This window comes from Eleutherodactylus coqui, chromosome 5, assembly GCF_035609145.1.
Source record: "Eleutherodactylus coqui strain aEleCoq1 chromosome 5, aEleCoq1.hap1, whole genome shotgun sequence".
Taxonomy (NCBI): domain Eukaryota; kingdom Metazoa; phylum Chordata; class Amphibia; order Anura; family Eleutherodactylidae; genus Eleutherodactylus; species Eleutherodactylus coqui.
In genome coordinates, this window is record NC_089841.1 from 163,337,567 (window position 1) to 163,352,922 (window position 15,356).

Here is a 15,356-nt window from a genome sequence, read left to right on the forward strand (position 1 = left end):
GGACTTGTAGTACTAGTGGTACACATGAATAAATGTGCTATGCAAAGTGAGTGCCGAAGGCAGATCTCAGCAAGACCGTAGAGAGCTGGCATTGTGCCCCCCTTCAGGCCGCAACGTCTTTAGTAGGTTGCAGCCTGTCATTTTAAGACTCTAATAAGTAGTAAGAAGGGAAGCTTTGCACCACAGTATACAATGTAACAGGGACACAGAGAGACAACCTGCAACCATTACCTCTGGTAACGCATCACAAGAAGAAGAGAAGAACAATAAGACTTGACCACACACTAAAGGGGCATCAATACAGATCTGTTGATAACCCACCCTTCATATTTACTGTGTACAAATCGGCCTCATCCACAGCCACGTGTGACTTTTCTCTTTCCACCACTAGATGGCTCTATTACATCCTCTTCGGTTTTCTAAAGCTTCTTCTTTATCACTGAATAACCATAAATATTGTAAAAACCTTTATGATCCCTCAAATTAAGGTGCTTTTACACAGAATGACTATCGTTCAAAAAAAAACAAAAAACGCTGGATCCTCCAAACTTGACCGATAATTGTTCAGTGTAAACATGGCCAACGATGAACGATATTTATTTACTTATCGTTTAGCGTTCATTTTGTGCAAGCATGAAAATCATCGTTCGTTTCACTAATCATTCGGTTTATATAAGATCATTCTCATTCACTGCTACAGCAATTGTGAGCGACTGAGCAATTTGCGAGCGAACGATTTATCTGCCTGTACAAAGGGCTGCACAAGCAAAGTAGCGGACTATGTCATCGGTCACTCGTCTGAATGACAAATCGCTCGGTTTAAAACGTACGTCAAACACAAGGCCCGCAGGTAGAATCCGGTCCAACGCCTCACTTTGTGTAGCCCTGTGCATTAAACCTTAAAGGGGTTATCCAAGCAGCACCAACCGTGGCACAACTGGGTCAGAGTGGCCGGCGTTCATAATTGCAGGCGCAGCTCTCATTGAAATCAATTGGACAGCCTGCAATTACAAGCGCATCTCCCAGTGATTTCAGTGGGAGTTGCGCCTGCAATTACGACCGCGAGCCACTACATAGGGGGCGGAGCAGTGCTTCCGCTATGACCCCAGTGTATTAAAGCAGGTGCTGCCTGGATTACCCCTTTAAAGGAATTCTATTCATCCTGCCTGCAGCTCTGGTCCGGTCTGTGACCGCTGACCTCTCCTGACGTTTGCACCAAGGCCTGCAGGGATGCTGCCCAGCCAAAGACCAATAGAAGGATTGCTATTGGCCTCTTGCCGAGCAGCATCCGTGAAACTACTATGGGGATCGCTACTACTGGGGCCAATTTAGAGGATACTGTTACCACTGGGGCCGCTATGGGGGTCACTATCACTACTGGGGCCGCTATGGGGGTCACTATCATTACTGGGGCCGCTATGGGGGTCACTATCATTACTGGGGCCGCTATGGGGGTCACTATCACTACTGGGGCCGCTATGGGGGTTACTTTCTACTGGAGCCTCTATGGGGGTCACAGTAACTACTGTGGCCACGATGGGGGTATTAGGGCTCATTCACACGTGCATAAATGGATTTCGATCATGCAAATACGCTGCATACTTGTGTGACCAAAAATCGCTTATGCTTGCGTTTTTCAGCTACTCCAGCGTCTCTTTAAGTTCGGAAATACACTGCATATTTGCGCATGCAAAAACTAACGCAGACATGCTCATTGAAATGCTGTGCAAATACGCAGGTTCCCTGTGTATTTGTGCTTACCCGTTCACTTTAATAGCCTATCGCAGTGCGTAATATACACCAAAATAGGTCATGTATTTTTTTTTTTTTTTTTTAGTGATTGCACATCATGTGGAAAAAAAAAAAAAAAAAAAAAAAGCTCATGCGAATGAACCCACTGAAATCAATGAGTTCTACTCACCGCATTTTACTGTAATACATTGCACAAATACGCTCATGTAAACAATCCAGTTCTATACAATTACAATCCTCCCCTTTGAAGGCAACCATAAGGCTAATGTGGCCATTGTTGAAAATGAGTTTGACACCCCTTGCCTATTGCTCTCGGGATACAATAGGTCCAACATACAATGGTCTGTCTTTTGTTGTTGTACCGTCAAACCATATACAGAGCCAGAAACGGAGCTGATCTATACCTTGTATAATTAGCTGGCAGATCGATCCATCTAATCAACAAGCACTTGTAAAGCCCCTGTACTACTGAAGCGTATGCACGGATTGGCTGTCTAGTAGCGCCTCTCTACAGTACGGTACTACATGTCCTGCATCGCTGACTGTGCCAGGATGTGTCTCCTTCGGACTCCACGTGAGAACGGCTCCATTTTATTTTCCTGGTACACTGTGTATATAGAAATTGACTTATTGATTTATAGCTTCCAGCTCTAGTGAATGAGATATATACACAACAGTGACTGCTTGATTTATTACATACCCATCTAGTAGCGCATTGGACCTTCTTTAGCCTTCAGATCCTCGGCAATTAGTCCTGGCATGGTTTCTGCTGGAATATTATGGGAATAAAGATGTATTGTCCTTTATATATTTTATGTTGATCACATGCATAACCCTCTGAAATGGGTGAATAAGCGCACAAACGCTCTCCATGATGCCTGGGAACCATATATGTTCTAATTTAACATTTACAAGGTGCAACACGTTGGGGTTCATTCACATATATGCTTTCATTTTCCGTTATTCGGCTACATCCTAGGAGGCGGTACAGCAGCAAAAGCTGAAGTGTCGGATCTGGCCATCCTGAACCCAAACTGCATCGGATGGAATCCGCTGACTAAATGCCGTTATGCATTCTGGCATGCAGCACTATTTAACCCGGGTTTTTCGCAGTGATGTGTATGAAGCATTATATGTGAAAGTCAGCCAAACTCGCTGATTTCAGCAAGATCAGCCCGATATATAGTGTGATGGGCCTCCTTCCTCAGCAGCTGATAGCAGGGGACAAAGGACGGGGCAGTTGGACATCAGGTGCTTTTACACGGAGAGACATTGTTTGTATGAGTGAACAATGATAGTTTGTGCGTACAGCCAGTTTATACATGGAGATAAATAATTTACATTTCTCGTTCACTTAATTGTTCATTCCCTGTACCAGCGAATGTGAACAACTGAATGATTGCTACTTGCATGTAACGACTTGCGAATTATAATTCTTACACATGCATAAAATGAATGACGAATGATAAGCGATTGAATTACCGTTCGTTCTATCGTTGGCCAGGTTTATGCTGAACTATTATCATTCAAATTCGACAATCCAACTATTTTTTTTGCATATTATTTGCATATTTTCGTTGTACATAAAAAGGGCCCTTAAATATGCCTGATCTTTTTGTTCATGAAGGAAGATAAGTTGCCACAAGAGAGGGCTGGCAGTGGCTTACTCCCCTCTCCCTATTGGGAGCACATACATGCTCGGTGGAGTCAGCATGTCCATATAAGAGTCATAATGAAGATGTGTTGAATGACTAACTGAGCAGTCAGCTAGCAGCTGTCTACTGTGTATGTCTAACCTGAGGCTACTCTTAAGGCCCTTTTAGACGAGATGAATGTCGGGCAAACTATGGCCGACACTCGTCCTCGCTCCCGTGCACCTGCATGGGAGCTAGTATCGTTAGCTCTCAGCGGGACGCAGCGGGAGATTTTTCTCCTCTCATTCCCCGCACCTCTCCATTCATTTAACATGGCATCCGGTCAATACTGAATGATGAGCGTTCTGCTCATCGTCCATCATTTATGCAGCATAAGCAATGGATAATGAGCTGATCGCTCAGTGTAAATAGCAGCCGTTCAGTACTGAACGGACGCTGTTATGGCAATGGAGAGCGGCGGGGAAGAGCAAGGAGTGAAATCTCCTGCAGACACCTGCCCCCCCTGCTGGCCGCTCTGAGAGCGAGCCAGCACTACTAGCTCCCTGCAGGAACACGGCAGCTAGGACACTCGGGGAAGAGTGTCGGGCATCGTTTGCCCGACATTCGTCCCGTGTAAATGGAGCTTTAAGTCACAACATCCAGACTTCTCACAACTGCATTGAAGCAGACAGCAGAACCCTGTGATATTGACGTCTAAATATGCTTGTATTACAGCCATGGGAAAGCGACTTTATAGCGACCACAATTTACTGTAACCCGAAACCCACTTCTTCACCACCAAGTGCCAACACGACCATTTCCATGAGATGATTATCACTCAAAATGTGTTCAAACCTATGAATCTGAGCGATAATTGTGTAGTGTAAATGCAAAAAATTGCCCACTATTTGTTTGCAGTTTGTTATAACTGATTTTCGAGGGCATAAACAGATTGACCTGAGCGGACTATGCTTGCCGCTACACAGCGCAGTTGCACATGAATCCTTTTTTTTTTTCTCGGAATTTTCAAACTCTGCGAGTTTGAAAAGAGAAGCATGAAGAAAAGTCCTGCCCTAATGAAATTATTACAATCAATGATTTCATTTCACCTTGTTAAGCGGCTGTGATTATCGCGGCCACATACCTGGATGAAATCATGCGCAACTGTTTAAGCCCTCAGTCAGCATATAAATTGTCACTGGATTGCTGGATGCTCGTTCCATGTAACCGCTCCCCGCTTCACATAGAAGGTGAAGTGCTGAATGAGAAGCCCGCATTGTTTGCCCCACAGCTCGTCACGAATAGGGCGGAACTCTGTGTAAACACTCTGCACAACCACTACCTACCTTAGCGGCGCTCACGCAGTCGTTTACCAGACTGTAATCTGCGTTGGGATGATGGCGCGTGCCCACAAAGAGAGCTCTGAGTGCCCCTTTCAGCATGCATGCCATAGGTTGGGCACCACTACTGTAGTGTATACAGAAAAAAAATATGTATTATTATGGCACAAGAGAAAAAAGTGTGATGTAATAGCATTTATGGTTGCTGATTGTCTATAGGGAAGTTTTGAAGCAAACCTAACTTTAAAGATGACTTTTCAGAATAAGCTGTCACATGTGTACATGAGGTATAATACTGTATCTGGCAAGTATATGCCTTGTATTTTCCCCATATTCCCCCTCTGCAGGCTGTATGTCTGATTCTCAATTCTATCAGGACAATGGAAGAGCTTTAGACTGTGCACAGAAAACTGTAGATTCTGCTCTCCAACTGTTTTTAACCCGCAGACATTACACATCATGTTGGAGATTGTGCAACAGTACTTAGCACAGTAAATAAATAGCAATAAATAACCATTAGCTGTAAACAAGTACGTGTGAGTCTCGCTCCTACTTCCCCTCTGCTCTCATAGACTTTATTGAGCATGATAACGCATCCTTCTCTTCCACATCCTGTTCTGCCACCATGCCTTCTCCAGTAACAGAGATAACATCACTAAAAAACACTAACTATCATAACCACAAGTTGTTTGAAAAGTTGGTGACCATTTAAGGAATTTGATCTCCCGGCCTCTTCCCTGCTCTGTTATCAGATTCCTTCTTCTCGCAAATAGAGATATTTAGGTAAGATATTTATACAAGGGTATTTCTATAAAAGCAGTTCCCTAGAGGGGTTATCCAAAACGTACAATTTTTTTTTTAAATGCCAGAAATAGTTCTTAGATGCATAAATAAGGATAGTGCACATACAAAAATGCTGGAGTCTCCCATTGTAGTCAATGGAGTTCATTACTCGAGTAGAGCTCTCGAATTTTACGAAAAGCTCGATTCGAATAACGCGGACCCGAGCATTTGGGTGCTTGCTCATCTCTACCAATTACCCTATGTGAATGTTATTACTTTACCTTCCCATTTACCACAGCGGAAGGCTAAAAGAATATCCAGAAAAACATCAGAAGACTTAAACAATATCCAAGCGTCAATAGTTTGAGGATGCGTTCCTGAGACTCTATATCTTTGCCCAAAAGTTCCTCTATCCTCATAATATTTAATTCCTAAACTCCTTCTGTCCTAGAAGGAGCCTCTGGAGTGTGGAGCCAGGTACATGACTTCCGGGTGTTGCAGGAAGCGGTGCTGTTCTTGACACTGGCTAGGGAGGTGGGCTGGCTTAGGTTGAGTCTTACAACAGCGCATGCACAGATGTTAGTTTTTGCTCATACGCTGTTGTGAAGCTATTCATGTGATATTAGTAATGACGACTTGTTCATTGTGGCTGTAATTTTGGTGGCGGAGACTATTTGGGCAATGAATGGCACCTGAGAGGGCAACAGGCCAGATATGAACTGGCTGAGTCACGTGATAATAAGTATCGCTGCAACGGTAGGACATTTTAACAGGGGCTAAATTATAAAGGCTGTCTATCATTAACCCTTTGCAATCAAATTTTGGATTCAGGGTTTCCTAGGGGGGCTTTCTCTTTCTGCCATTATACAATGGCACCATCTGCTGGCATGCTGGAGAGGCCCCCGACAACTGAGCGGCCAGTAATCTACAGTAAGAATACCCTGCTGGACGTCTTCCGACGTCAGACAGTGGATTGGAAAGGGATAAATATGAAAATTGTAGTCCTTAACGCCTTTGATAAATATTGTGTAAGTTCAAAAAAGGTAAATCTATGCTTTAACTCACTAAGGGATGTATGTCTTCCTAATTGATGGATGGTCTTGGAGCACATGGGAACAGGAGTTTCCTCTCTTCCAAGAATTTCATCCTGCAGGCAAAGATAGATATAGTGATAGACTTGTTCACTTGTAAAACTGCAGCACACTCTCATCCTTCTTTGTGTGCAATTATTAGACTACATCATTCTCAGCCATAAACAGCCTTTTCTCTGTTTAGTGGTCACACTATTAATATGCGTGCAAAACCGAGTCATTAAGACTATTAACGCATACCACTGAGTACCTTATTTAGACCAAACATTGCTCAAAGCGTTGCAATGGAACACACCCTACATGTTTATTTCTCCTCTCAATGCGCCTTCATTTCTTTTATAGGTCTATGGTTAAGAATGTGTTAAGCAGAACTCCATCCACAATCTGACTGCAGTTCGCTCCCATTGTTCACATGGTAAACTCCCAGGTTCAGGAGCTGTGATATGGGAAGTTATTGGGTAGGATCCTCTGGAGCTGGTGGTCACCAGTGAATTTATTTAACTTTAGGTGGCTATAAAGAGCTGGGTATTATTGTACCTTGATGCCACCGGAACCTAGGGGTTTGACAGGGAAAACGCCCCTGTCACACCCCTAGCTCCCGATTGACGGAATACGTAAAGGTCCTGCAAGCTGCAGGAATGGCTGAGTGCCTGAAGCGGCATTGTATGTACCTGAGGCGACCTGCCTGTGTATGTTACCCGCCGCTGTAGTGCTGCAGGCCTTTTACTCGGCTCTGTGTCACTGTGCGGCAGCTGTAGCCTTTTGTCCTTCCAGGATTCGCGGTCCATTTGGCAAGGGATCCCCTTGACATCGGATCCCTTGTGCGCAGCACTGCCATTGCTGCTGTGCTCCTGGACGCAGCAGCCGCCGCCAGAGACTGTCTGTGGCGCTAGCCCTGTCGCCTCCCTGCAGCATCGGCGATTACAAAATTGCATTGGCTGGTGGTGGGGGAGTCAATGGGTGGGCGCTTCAGGACCAGGGCCGCCGTGTGCTCCAGGAGTCTACATGCGCAGGCTGTCAGCGTGTCTCTCGGCAGTCATGTGGCCTCCCTGCAGCGGCGCCAATTTCAAAGGTGCAGCGGTGGATGCTTACCGTTCGGGCCCTGCTTGTCTTCCTGCAGTGACCCGCCGCCTCCCACTGTGTCTGCCAGCGGCCTTCTGGCCTCCCTGGATCTCTCTGAAAGTGACAATGGCTGGGAGAGAGGGAGGGGGCTCTTGTGGGGCAGCGGCCCAGGAGCACTCGCTTGATAGTTTTGGGGGTTGTGCCTTCTGGGTCCCTATGCAGGAAGGCCCTTGCACCTGCTCCTATGAGGGGCTGCTCTAGTGATTTCATGCGACTTTTAGTGCCCTTGCAGGACCTACTAGCCAGCTTGCTCTCCAACCAATCAGGTACAGGGGGTGTGACCCCCCCCCCCCCCCCCTGTCAATCTTGGCTCCACCAGAACTTTCTGGTGGCGTCAAGATACAATAACACCAAAGAGCTGTTGGTTGAACACTCATTTGGCTCTCCCAACCCTTCTCCAAGCATGCATGTGTCTGCAATAGGGAGAGGGGAATAAGCAGCTGTCAGCCACCTCAGGCGGCAGCATATAGTCCATATGAGCCTATACTCGCCAATCCCAAGTAGCTACGACTTTAGTGCTGCACCTCCATTCACCCCACTGGGTCTGTTTACAGGCTACACAGTCGGCGTGTGATCAAACGTCACAGGCTGCTGCAGTCAATCACATACTCCGCAGTCTACCGCTGCAGCCTGTGACATCCCGGTGTGGCAATAGAGTTCTAGGGATCCGCGATGGGTGAGTATAGTCTCCTATGTTATTTTGGGCATGGGAAGCTTAGAAAAAAGTCTTTGAAGACTCCTCTAAGAATTTTTTATTTTTTTTCCCTTTTTTAAGAAAGGTTAGAATATACATGAAAATATGTCTTACAAGAGATGTGAACAATCTAGGCCTGGAGTATAGAATATCAAGGATAACTGCTGTCATGCTTGAACTATTAGGTTGTGTGGAATTAGACTTTAATGACAGAGTTGCAATTATACAATAACCAGAGATTATGTAAACTTTTATTACATCACCTTATTACACAGGTTTCATGGAAAGCTTGAAAAATCTGCTAAATGATGAAGACCCCACAGTTCGTCAGAAGACTACGGAGATTTTCTGCATAATGGCTGGTCACAACATTGGGAGGTTGGTGACACCTGATTGGAATTAAGCTTGAATTTACATTGATAGAAAAAAAGCAGTTCCTTAGGGACTCATGGAATGCTTAAAGGGGTTATCCCAAGAAAATATTCTAGTTGCTTCCAGCCTATTTTTACGAGTATAAACCTTTTTGAATTTACACTTATTAAAAAAAAAGTTTCTATCCTCAGATGTTAGAATAGCGCCACCTGCTGCCACTCTGTGTCCACCTCAGTAGTTAAAGAGGTGATTTCTTAAATCCAACAGATGCTATTTTCCACAAAACAGAAGTTTCTGTGGTGTGACTGGATACTTTGGAATGCATATGTGATATCTGCTATGGATGTTTTCTAGGTATTTGAGTGATTTTTGGCTATAACATGTTGCTAATGATACAATGGGCATCATGAAAAGTCAGTAATCACTCTTGCCTCAATTTCTTCAGAAAATTGATGTTAGTCACTTTGTAAGGAGCCTGTCCACGGGTGTTGAGGTATCCCGTGGTGGATCTCCGCCGCGAGAGGAGGAGCCTGCAGACAGATCTCTGCTTTCAGCCTATCTGACAGATAGGCTGACCGCGGAGAATTGCAATGATTCTCCGCTCGTGGACAGAGGGGTGGCTGCGCTTTCCATAGCAACGCTATGGAAAGCATGCATTGCATTCTCCACGGTCGGATCATCGTCGCAGGGAATGCAATTCAAACCCGCCCGTGGACAGGCAGCCTAAATCAGCTCAGTAATTGCTCCTCGCTGGTCACACCTGCTCAGTGTTGCTGCCCTCTCTGCTCCACTGGGTATATGGAGGGATCCCTGGTGAGGAGAGCGGCTGCTTCTGCAGTTGTTGTGGCTTCTCTGGTGTCAGAAGAGATGCTGAGCAAGTGATAAGAGAGGAGACAGTGTTACTGTGCACAGGAAACTATAGAAACAGGTGGTGCTATTCTAAATTTAAGCCCCGGAATATCTGGGGATAAAAATATTTAAAAAATTATATATAAATCTAAAAAAGTTTTTTATTGTGGTCTAGACTTAATGACCGGATTTTTACAAATGACCTATACGATTTTAAATATTTCTAACTCCCAATGACTGACACTCTGATATATAAATTTGATATCAATGGAAACGGTAACTCAAAAAATTTTAAATTAGCAAATCTGTCTAACAGTAAGGGCTCCTGCATACAGGCGAGGGCGATATCGGGCCATGATTCACGGCGCAATATCGCCCTTGCAGTCCTTCTGAAAACCCCTGGATGTGAGGCGTTTTCACAAGGAAATAGCCTCGTATTCCTGTAGGGGTTCCCTTCATCTCCACTGCAGTTGTCACAGCTGCAGCAGGGGATCGTGATGTTCTCCCATTGTTTTCAATGAGGCTGGAGCTGCTGCTGCCAGCCCCATTGAAAGCATGTGAAAACTCCTGGATGTGACAGCCTCACATCCCTCCGGGGCTGAAGGAATCTGCCACGGCAGGGGATCGCAATCTTCTCCCATTGATTTCAATGGGGCAGGCGCTGCTAGAAAACAACGGGTGATATTACAAAAAGAAAGGAGATGCTGCGATTTACTTATTTATTTTTACCCATGCAGCATCGCAGGAGTAAAAACCTCGCAAGTGAGACTGAAACCATTGAAAATCATGGGTTTCATAATCGTGCATCTTCGCGTCGCAAGAAAATCGTGCCCAAAGCAACCAATTGCAGCGCAGCTTTCATTTCTCAAGATATGAGACAAAATGGCTACCAGCGAAGACAGGAGAGCATTTTGTGTCCTTGATTTTCACATTTGCTAGTCTATTCGTGTGCAATGTAATTTTTCTAACAACGTTTGGTGAAGATCCACCCCGTGGGCACGCAGTTCATAAGTGGGACTCTGATTTTAAGAATAAAAATTGCATCTGTAAGTGAAAATCATCCGGCCGTCCACCAGTAAGAGTGGAAAGCGTGGAGCGCGTCCGCGCAAGTTTCACACAGTCTTCAGAAATCCACCATCAGAGCAAGCAGAGATTTGGACGTCCCGCAGCCAATGGTATAGAAGATTATGTGCAAATATTTGTGATGCTATCCCTACCGATTGTAATTGTTACAGACCTTGAAACCGGATGACAAAGCGAGGCGACAGTCTTTCTGCGACATTACCAAACATCATGATAGTATCTGGGGAAGGGACATGAAAAAAAACACCTTTCTACGTGGAGCATATGTGCGACGACTCCAAGGTGAATGTGTTTAGCGCTATAACCTGTAGGACCGTGTACGGCCCCATGAGGAAACAATCACAGGGCTTTTGTACCTGGACGCTACAGCACTGGCGTAACTATAGGGGATGCGGCTGCACCCGGGCCCAGGAGCCTTAGGGGGCCCATAAAACCTCTCTTCTCCATATAGGGAGCCTAGTATTATGAATAAAGCATTATAGTTGGGGGCCCTGTTACAGGTTTTGCATTGGGGCCCAGGAGCTTCAAGTTACGCCTCTGCGCTACAGATATGGCTTTTGCAGCAGCTGGAACAAGAAATCCCTGGTTTCATCTTCCATCGGAACGGGGCACCCCCATTTTCACAATGAAGTCAGAAATGAGTTCAATAGTTGACTATCAAACAGATGTATTGGCCATGCGTGATAGTAGTGAACTTCTTCCTTGGCCGCCATGTTCCCTGGACCTTACACAGCTACTGTGTGCAGGTTATAAAAATATAGTAGTTAATTACAACCTCTGTGCCGTTGAGTGTTACTAAGACACTGTTCACACTAGCGTCATCGCCTCTGGTTATAATGGAGCCAGGGCAGCTATTTCGGATTGGTTTTCAAATGCATACATCTGAATCCTCAAAGGAGTTGTACCACAATGTACTTCTATCACCTATTCATAGCATAGGTGATAAAAGTCTGATCAGTGGGGATGTCCCCACTGAGACCCACACTTATTCCAAAAACATGGGTTCCATAACCCCCCCCCCCTCTATTTCTCATTGCACCCCCTGCAGTAAGGAGGAGATTGAATGGAGCAATAATTTCGTGTGCAGTATCACTCCACTCTTTTTTTTTTTTTTTTTTTTTTTTATGGAATTGTCAGAGCTAGCCAAGCGCTTGTACTCTGTTATTTCTGCTAGCCCCACTGAAATAAATAGAGCAGCGCCTCAGTTGTGTGCCCCCCCCCCCCCCTGCTCCATTCAATCTGACATCTCTGTAGGTGAGCACAGTGAGCCTGCAATGAGGGAGAGGGGAACAAAGAACTCCCATTCTCAGGTTGGGTGAGGAGCTCAGTTGTGACACCTTCACCAATCAGACTTTTACCACCTATCTTGTGGATAGACAATAAAAGTAGATTGTGGTACAACCCCTTTAAAGACCTTATATACCTTTATAGGGTCCATCAGGGGTTCCAGTATTTTTGATAGCAAGACGGACAAACAGAAACCCAGATGGACTCGATTTACCCAAGTGTGAACATATCTTTAACCCTTTCCAATCCACTGTCTGACGTCTAAAGACATTCTGATTGAAGGTTGTGCAGCTTCGATGTCTGAAGATGTCCGGCAGGGTATTCTTACTGTAGATTACTGTCCGCTCTGTTATCGGGGGCCTCTCCAGCATGTTACATACTGCAGTACTGGCTCTAGCCAGCAGATGACGCCATTGAGAAATGGCAGAAAGAGAAAACCCCCTAGGAAACCCTGAATCCAAAATTGGATTGCAAAGTGTTAAAGGGGCCCATATTCTCAGCTATAAAGTAGATGTTTTTTTGATGAGTTACCTTACCATATAATTTTCCTGCTGGCCATTTTGAATGTAACAAGCATAAGAAAAATCACTTCTCCGACCACCAAACAGCTGATGTATGGTATTGCTGGGTAGTACAACCAACATGACAATAAGAGAAGGAAGTCCTGCATCCAGATAATATCCTCAGGCTTTACTAATTGTCCACCTTTAGAGACTGGTCTCCTCAATGTTGTGATTAAATTGTAATTCTAGTCATGGGATACAGATGCGGGGCACTAAAATCTAGATGGGTAGTTTAATTGCCGTAGATGAAGTGATCACATACAATGAGCTAATCGTAAGAAATGACAGCAGTTAGCTGAATCCTATGCACTTATCTACGTGTGATAAAGCACTTTTATATTTACATTATTAATTACATACTTTAGAGTCCTATTCCATTCACATTTATGGAGATGCATGTTTTAAAGATACAGAACCACTATAAAAGCATTGGACATTTTAGAGGTTTTTTTGACTCAAGGAAAAAAGTGTCTGCAGGCTGGGAAGGGCACAATCCAAAGTATACTTGTCATCGCACCTCTCTAGTCTCTGCTGCTCTGGAGCAAGGAAGTTGCTGCAACAGTCGGAGTGGCTTCAATAGACCCCAGGGAAAACAAAATGCTGAGTATGCCTTAGTTTGGTACTTTGTGCCCTCCCCAGACCTCAGCCACCTATTTCCAAGTGTGCCCTGGACCACCAGGGTTACAAGTATTAACTCCATCACTGCCCCAGACCACTAGGGTTGCAGACATTAATTCCTTCTCTGCCGTAGACCCCAGGAACTTTACCATAAACCCATTAACTACCCTAGCTAATCATGGCAAATTATGTCACTATGCAGCAATATTAATTTGCCACTGTTTTGGATGGCCCAGTTTAGAAGGCACAGCACCCAGGTCCCTAACTTCCCTGCTTACTTTTAGATGGGACGATTGCCGGGTGCTTATAGGGAACGTTCCATCAACTACAAGCATCATAAACTAAGTTAAGTTGCTTATAGTTTAGGTCCAGGGTGCTGTATCTCAGACTCAGCCGGGTCCTCGTTCATGTGGTGTCCTCTGGTAAAGTCAGCGTGTACACAGTCAGCGTACTCTTTTCAGATGGCTGTGCGCACTCGCTCCCATAGAGATGAATGGTGAAGAAAAGCTGCGCTTCTAGAGAGATGAATGTAGTGGTACAGGACAAAATCTGGAGTACTTACTTCTGTGAGGAGACTGCTTGTTTAAGGCAGAACTCCTCTATGTCCGAATTTGCTTGTGATGACCCTTAACTAGGCACCCATGACGTTGGTTTAGAGATTCTCTGATTAAAAGATATTAGGTTAGGGGGATCCTTCAAGATGGTTCTGCAACGCGTTTCAGAGGCGTACCTACCCTTTTTTTTTTTTTTTTTTTTTTTTTTTCAAGCAGGTGGGGGGTGTTTGATTGGGATACTTTTTCTATCTAAAATTTTAAAGATGGCTCTTGTGAACCGAACGTGAAACAATGATGCGCATGTCTTTACTGACACTGCCGAGGTCACGGTTTACCTAGAAGCGCAGCTTTTCTTTACAGATTTGTTATATTTATCTCCACAACCGCGGTATGCGTTTACCCATGGCATCCAGCTGATGATCTCCCAATCACCAGAAAGGGATCCGGTAACGTGACTCATTTGAATAAGGCAGAACTGGACTTTTGGTGTGTGGGGGTCTATCCATTAGACAGTCCCCTGCACCAGGTGAGTCCTCACCTTTTTTTAATCCTTCTTTTGTCTTTTTTGCTTATTGTAGTACACTGGAATATATCTTCACAGGAGCGCGGTCTTATAAATCCTTTTTATAGAGCTGAATAGGAATGCGTGCGCATAGCTTTCTGAGGAGTCACACGGGCTGTACGTTCTCTGACTCAGCTGGGAACGGGGACCGAGTCATTATGACACCCAGCTCGCCGGACTCCCCGTCACTATCGGTAACGTAACTTGGCTTAAGGTGCTTCTAGTTCCTTTTAAACACCCAACAGTTGTCTAAGCAGTTATCACTCCTGTACTTACACACAGCAGCGATGATCGCTCAGTGAATGGAGGTGGAGCAGGCCATTGATTGCTTCTGGCTGCCTGCCTCCATTCACAGTAAACAGGCAGTCGTTCACAGATGGACAATTGCCTGCTTTTATGCCGGCTGAAACGGAACGATGAACAAGAACCTCATGATTCTTGCTCGTCATTCAGTCGTTGGCTTAGTTTAGGCCCAATGTCCACAGCGGAATCCGACCCCACCCGCAGACACTGTTACCTGTCCAGGTCTTCTATTTCCTGGTCTGCGGATGTGTGTGGAAGCGCCAACCGGGGGGCATGCGCGGTACATTTTTTATTTTTTGAACTCTTCTTGCCTGTGGAATCTGCAGCCCATCCATAATTCAATTGCGGATGGTCCACGGATCGGACGGCTTCCATTGACTTCAATCCGTGTGGGATCCGCACTGAAACGGAGCATGCTGCAATTTATTTTTTGGACCCAAAGGTCCGCAAATCAAATCTGCATGCTTTATTTAATTTGCGGATGCCAATGCTTCCCTATGGGCTTGATTTGCAAATCTTCCACGTGGGACTCTGCAAATCAAACCCACTTGTGGCTTGAGCCTTAAACTGAATGAGCGACTTGTTTTATTGTTTCGTCTAAACTCGCCATCAGCGACATCAGTCTGAGCTGAAAGGACAAATTTTCTTAAACGGTGATCTTGTTTCTCACAGCAATAAATTGCAGTTCATCGCTAATTTTTTTTTTTTTAATATTTTTCAAAAATATAAGTGAAATTGTGTTTTGTTTT

At 44.9% G+C, this 15,356-nt stretch overlaps 1 protein-coding gene across 1 annotated transcript in view; it reads left to right on the plus strand.

Annotated features, from left to right (window-relative positions):
- RSPH14 (radial spoke head 14 homolog) overlaps nucleotides 1-15,356 on the plus strand; it is a 193,435-nt gene that overhangs the window by 4,550 nt on the left and 173,529 nt on the right. Inside the window, exon 3 of the mRNA XM_066603584.1 lies at nucleotides 8,692-8,794. Coding sequence (XP_066459681.1) covers nucleotides 8,692-8,794 — 103 coding nt within the window. The remainder of the gene's footprint in view (nucleotides 1-8,691; nucleotides 8,795-15,356) is intronic.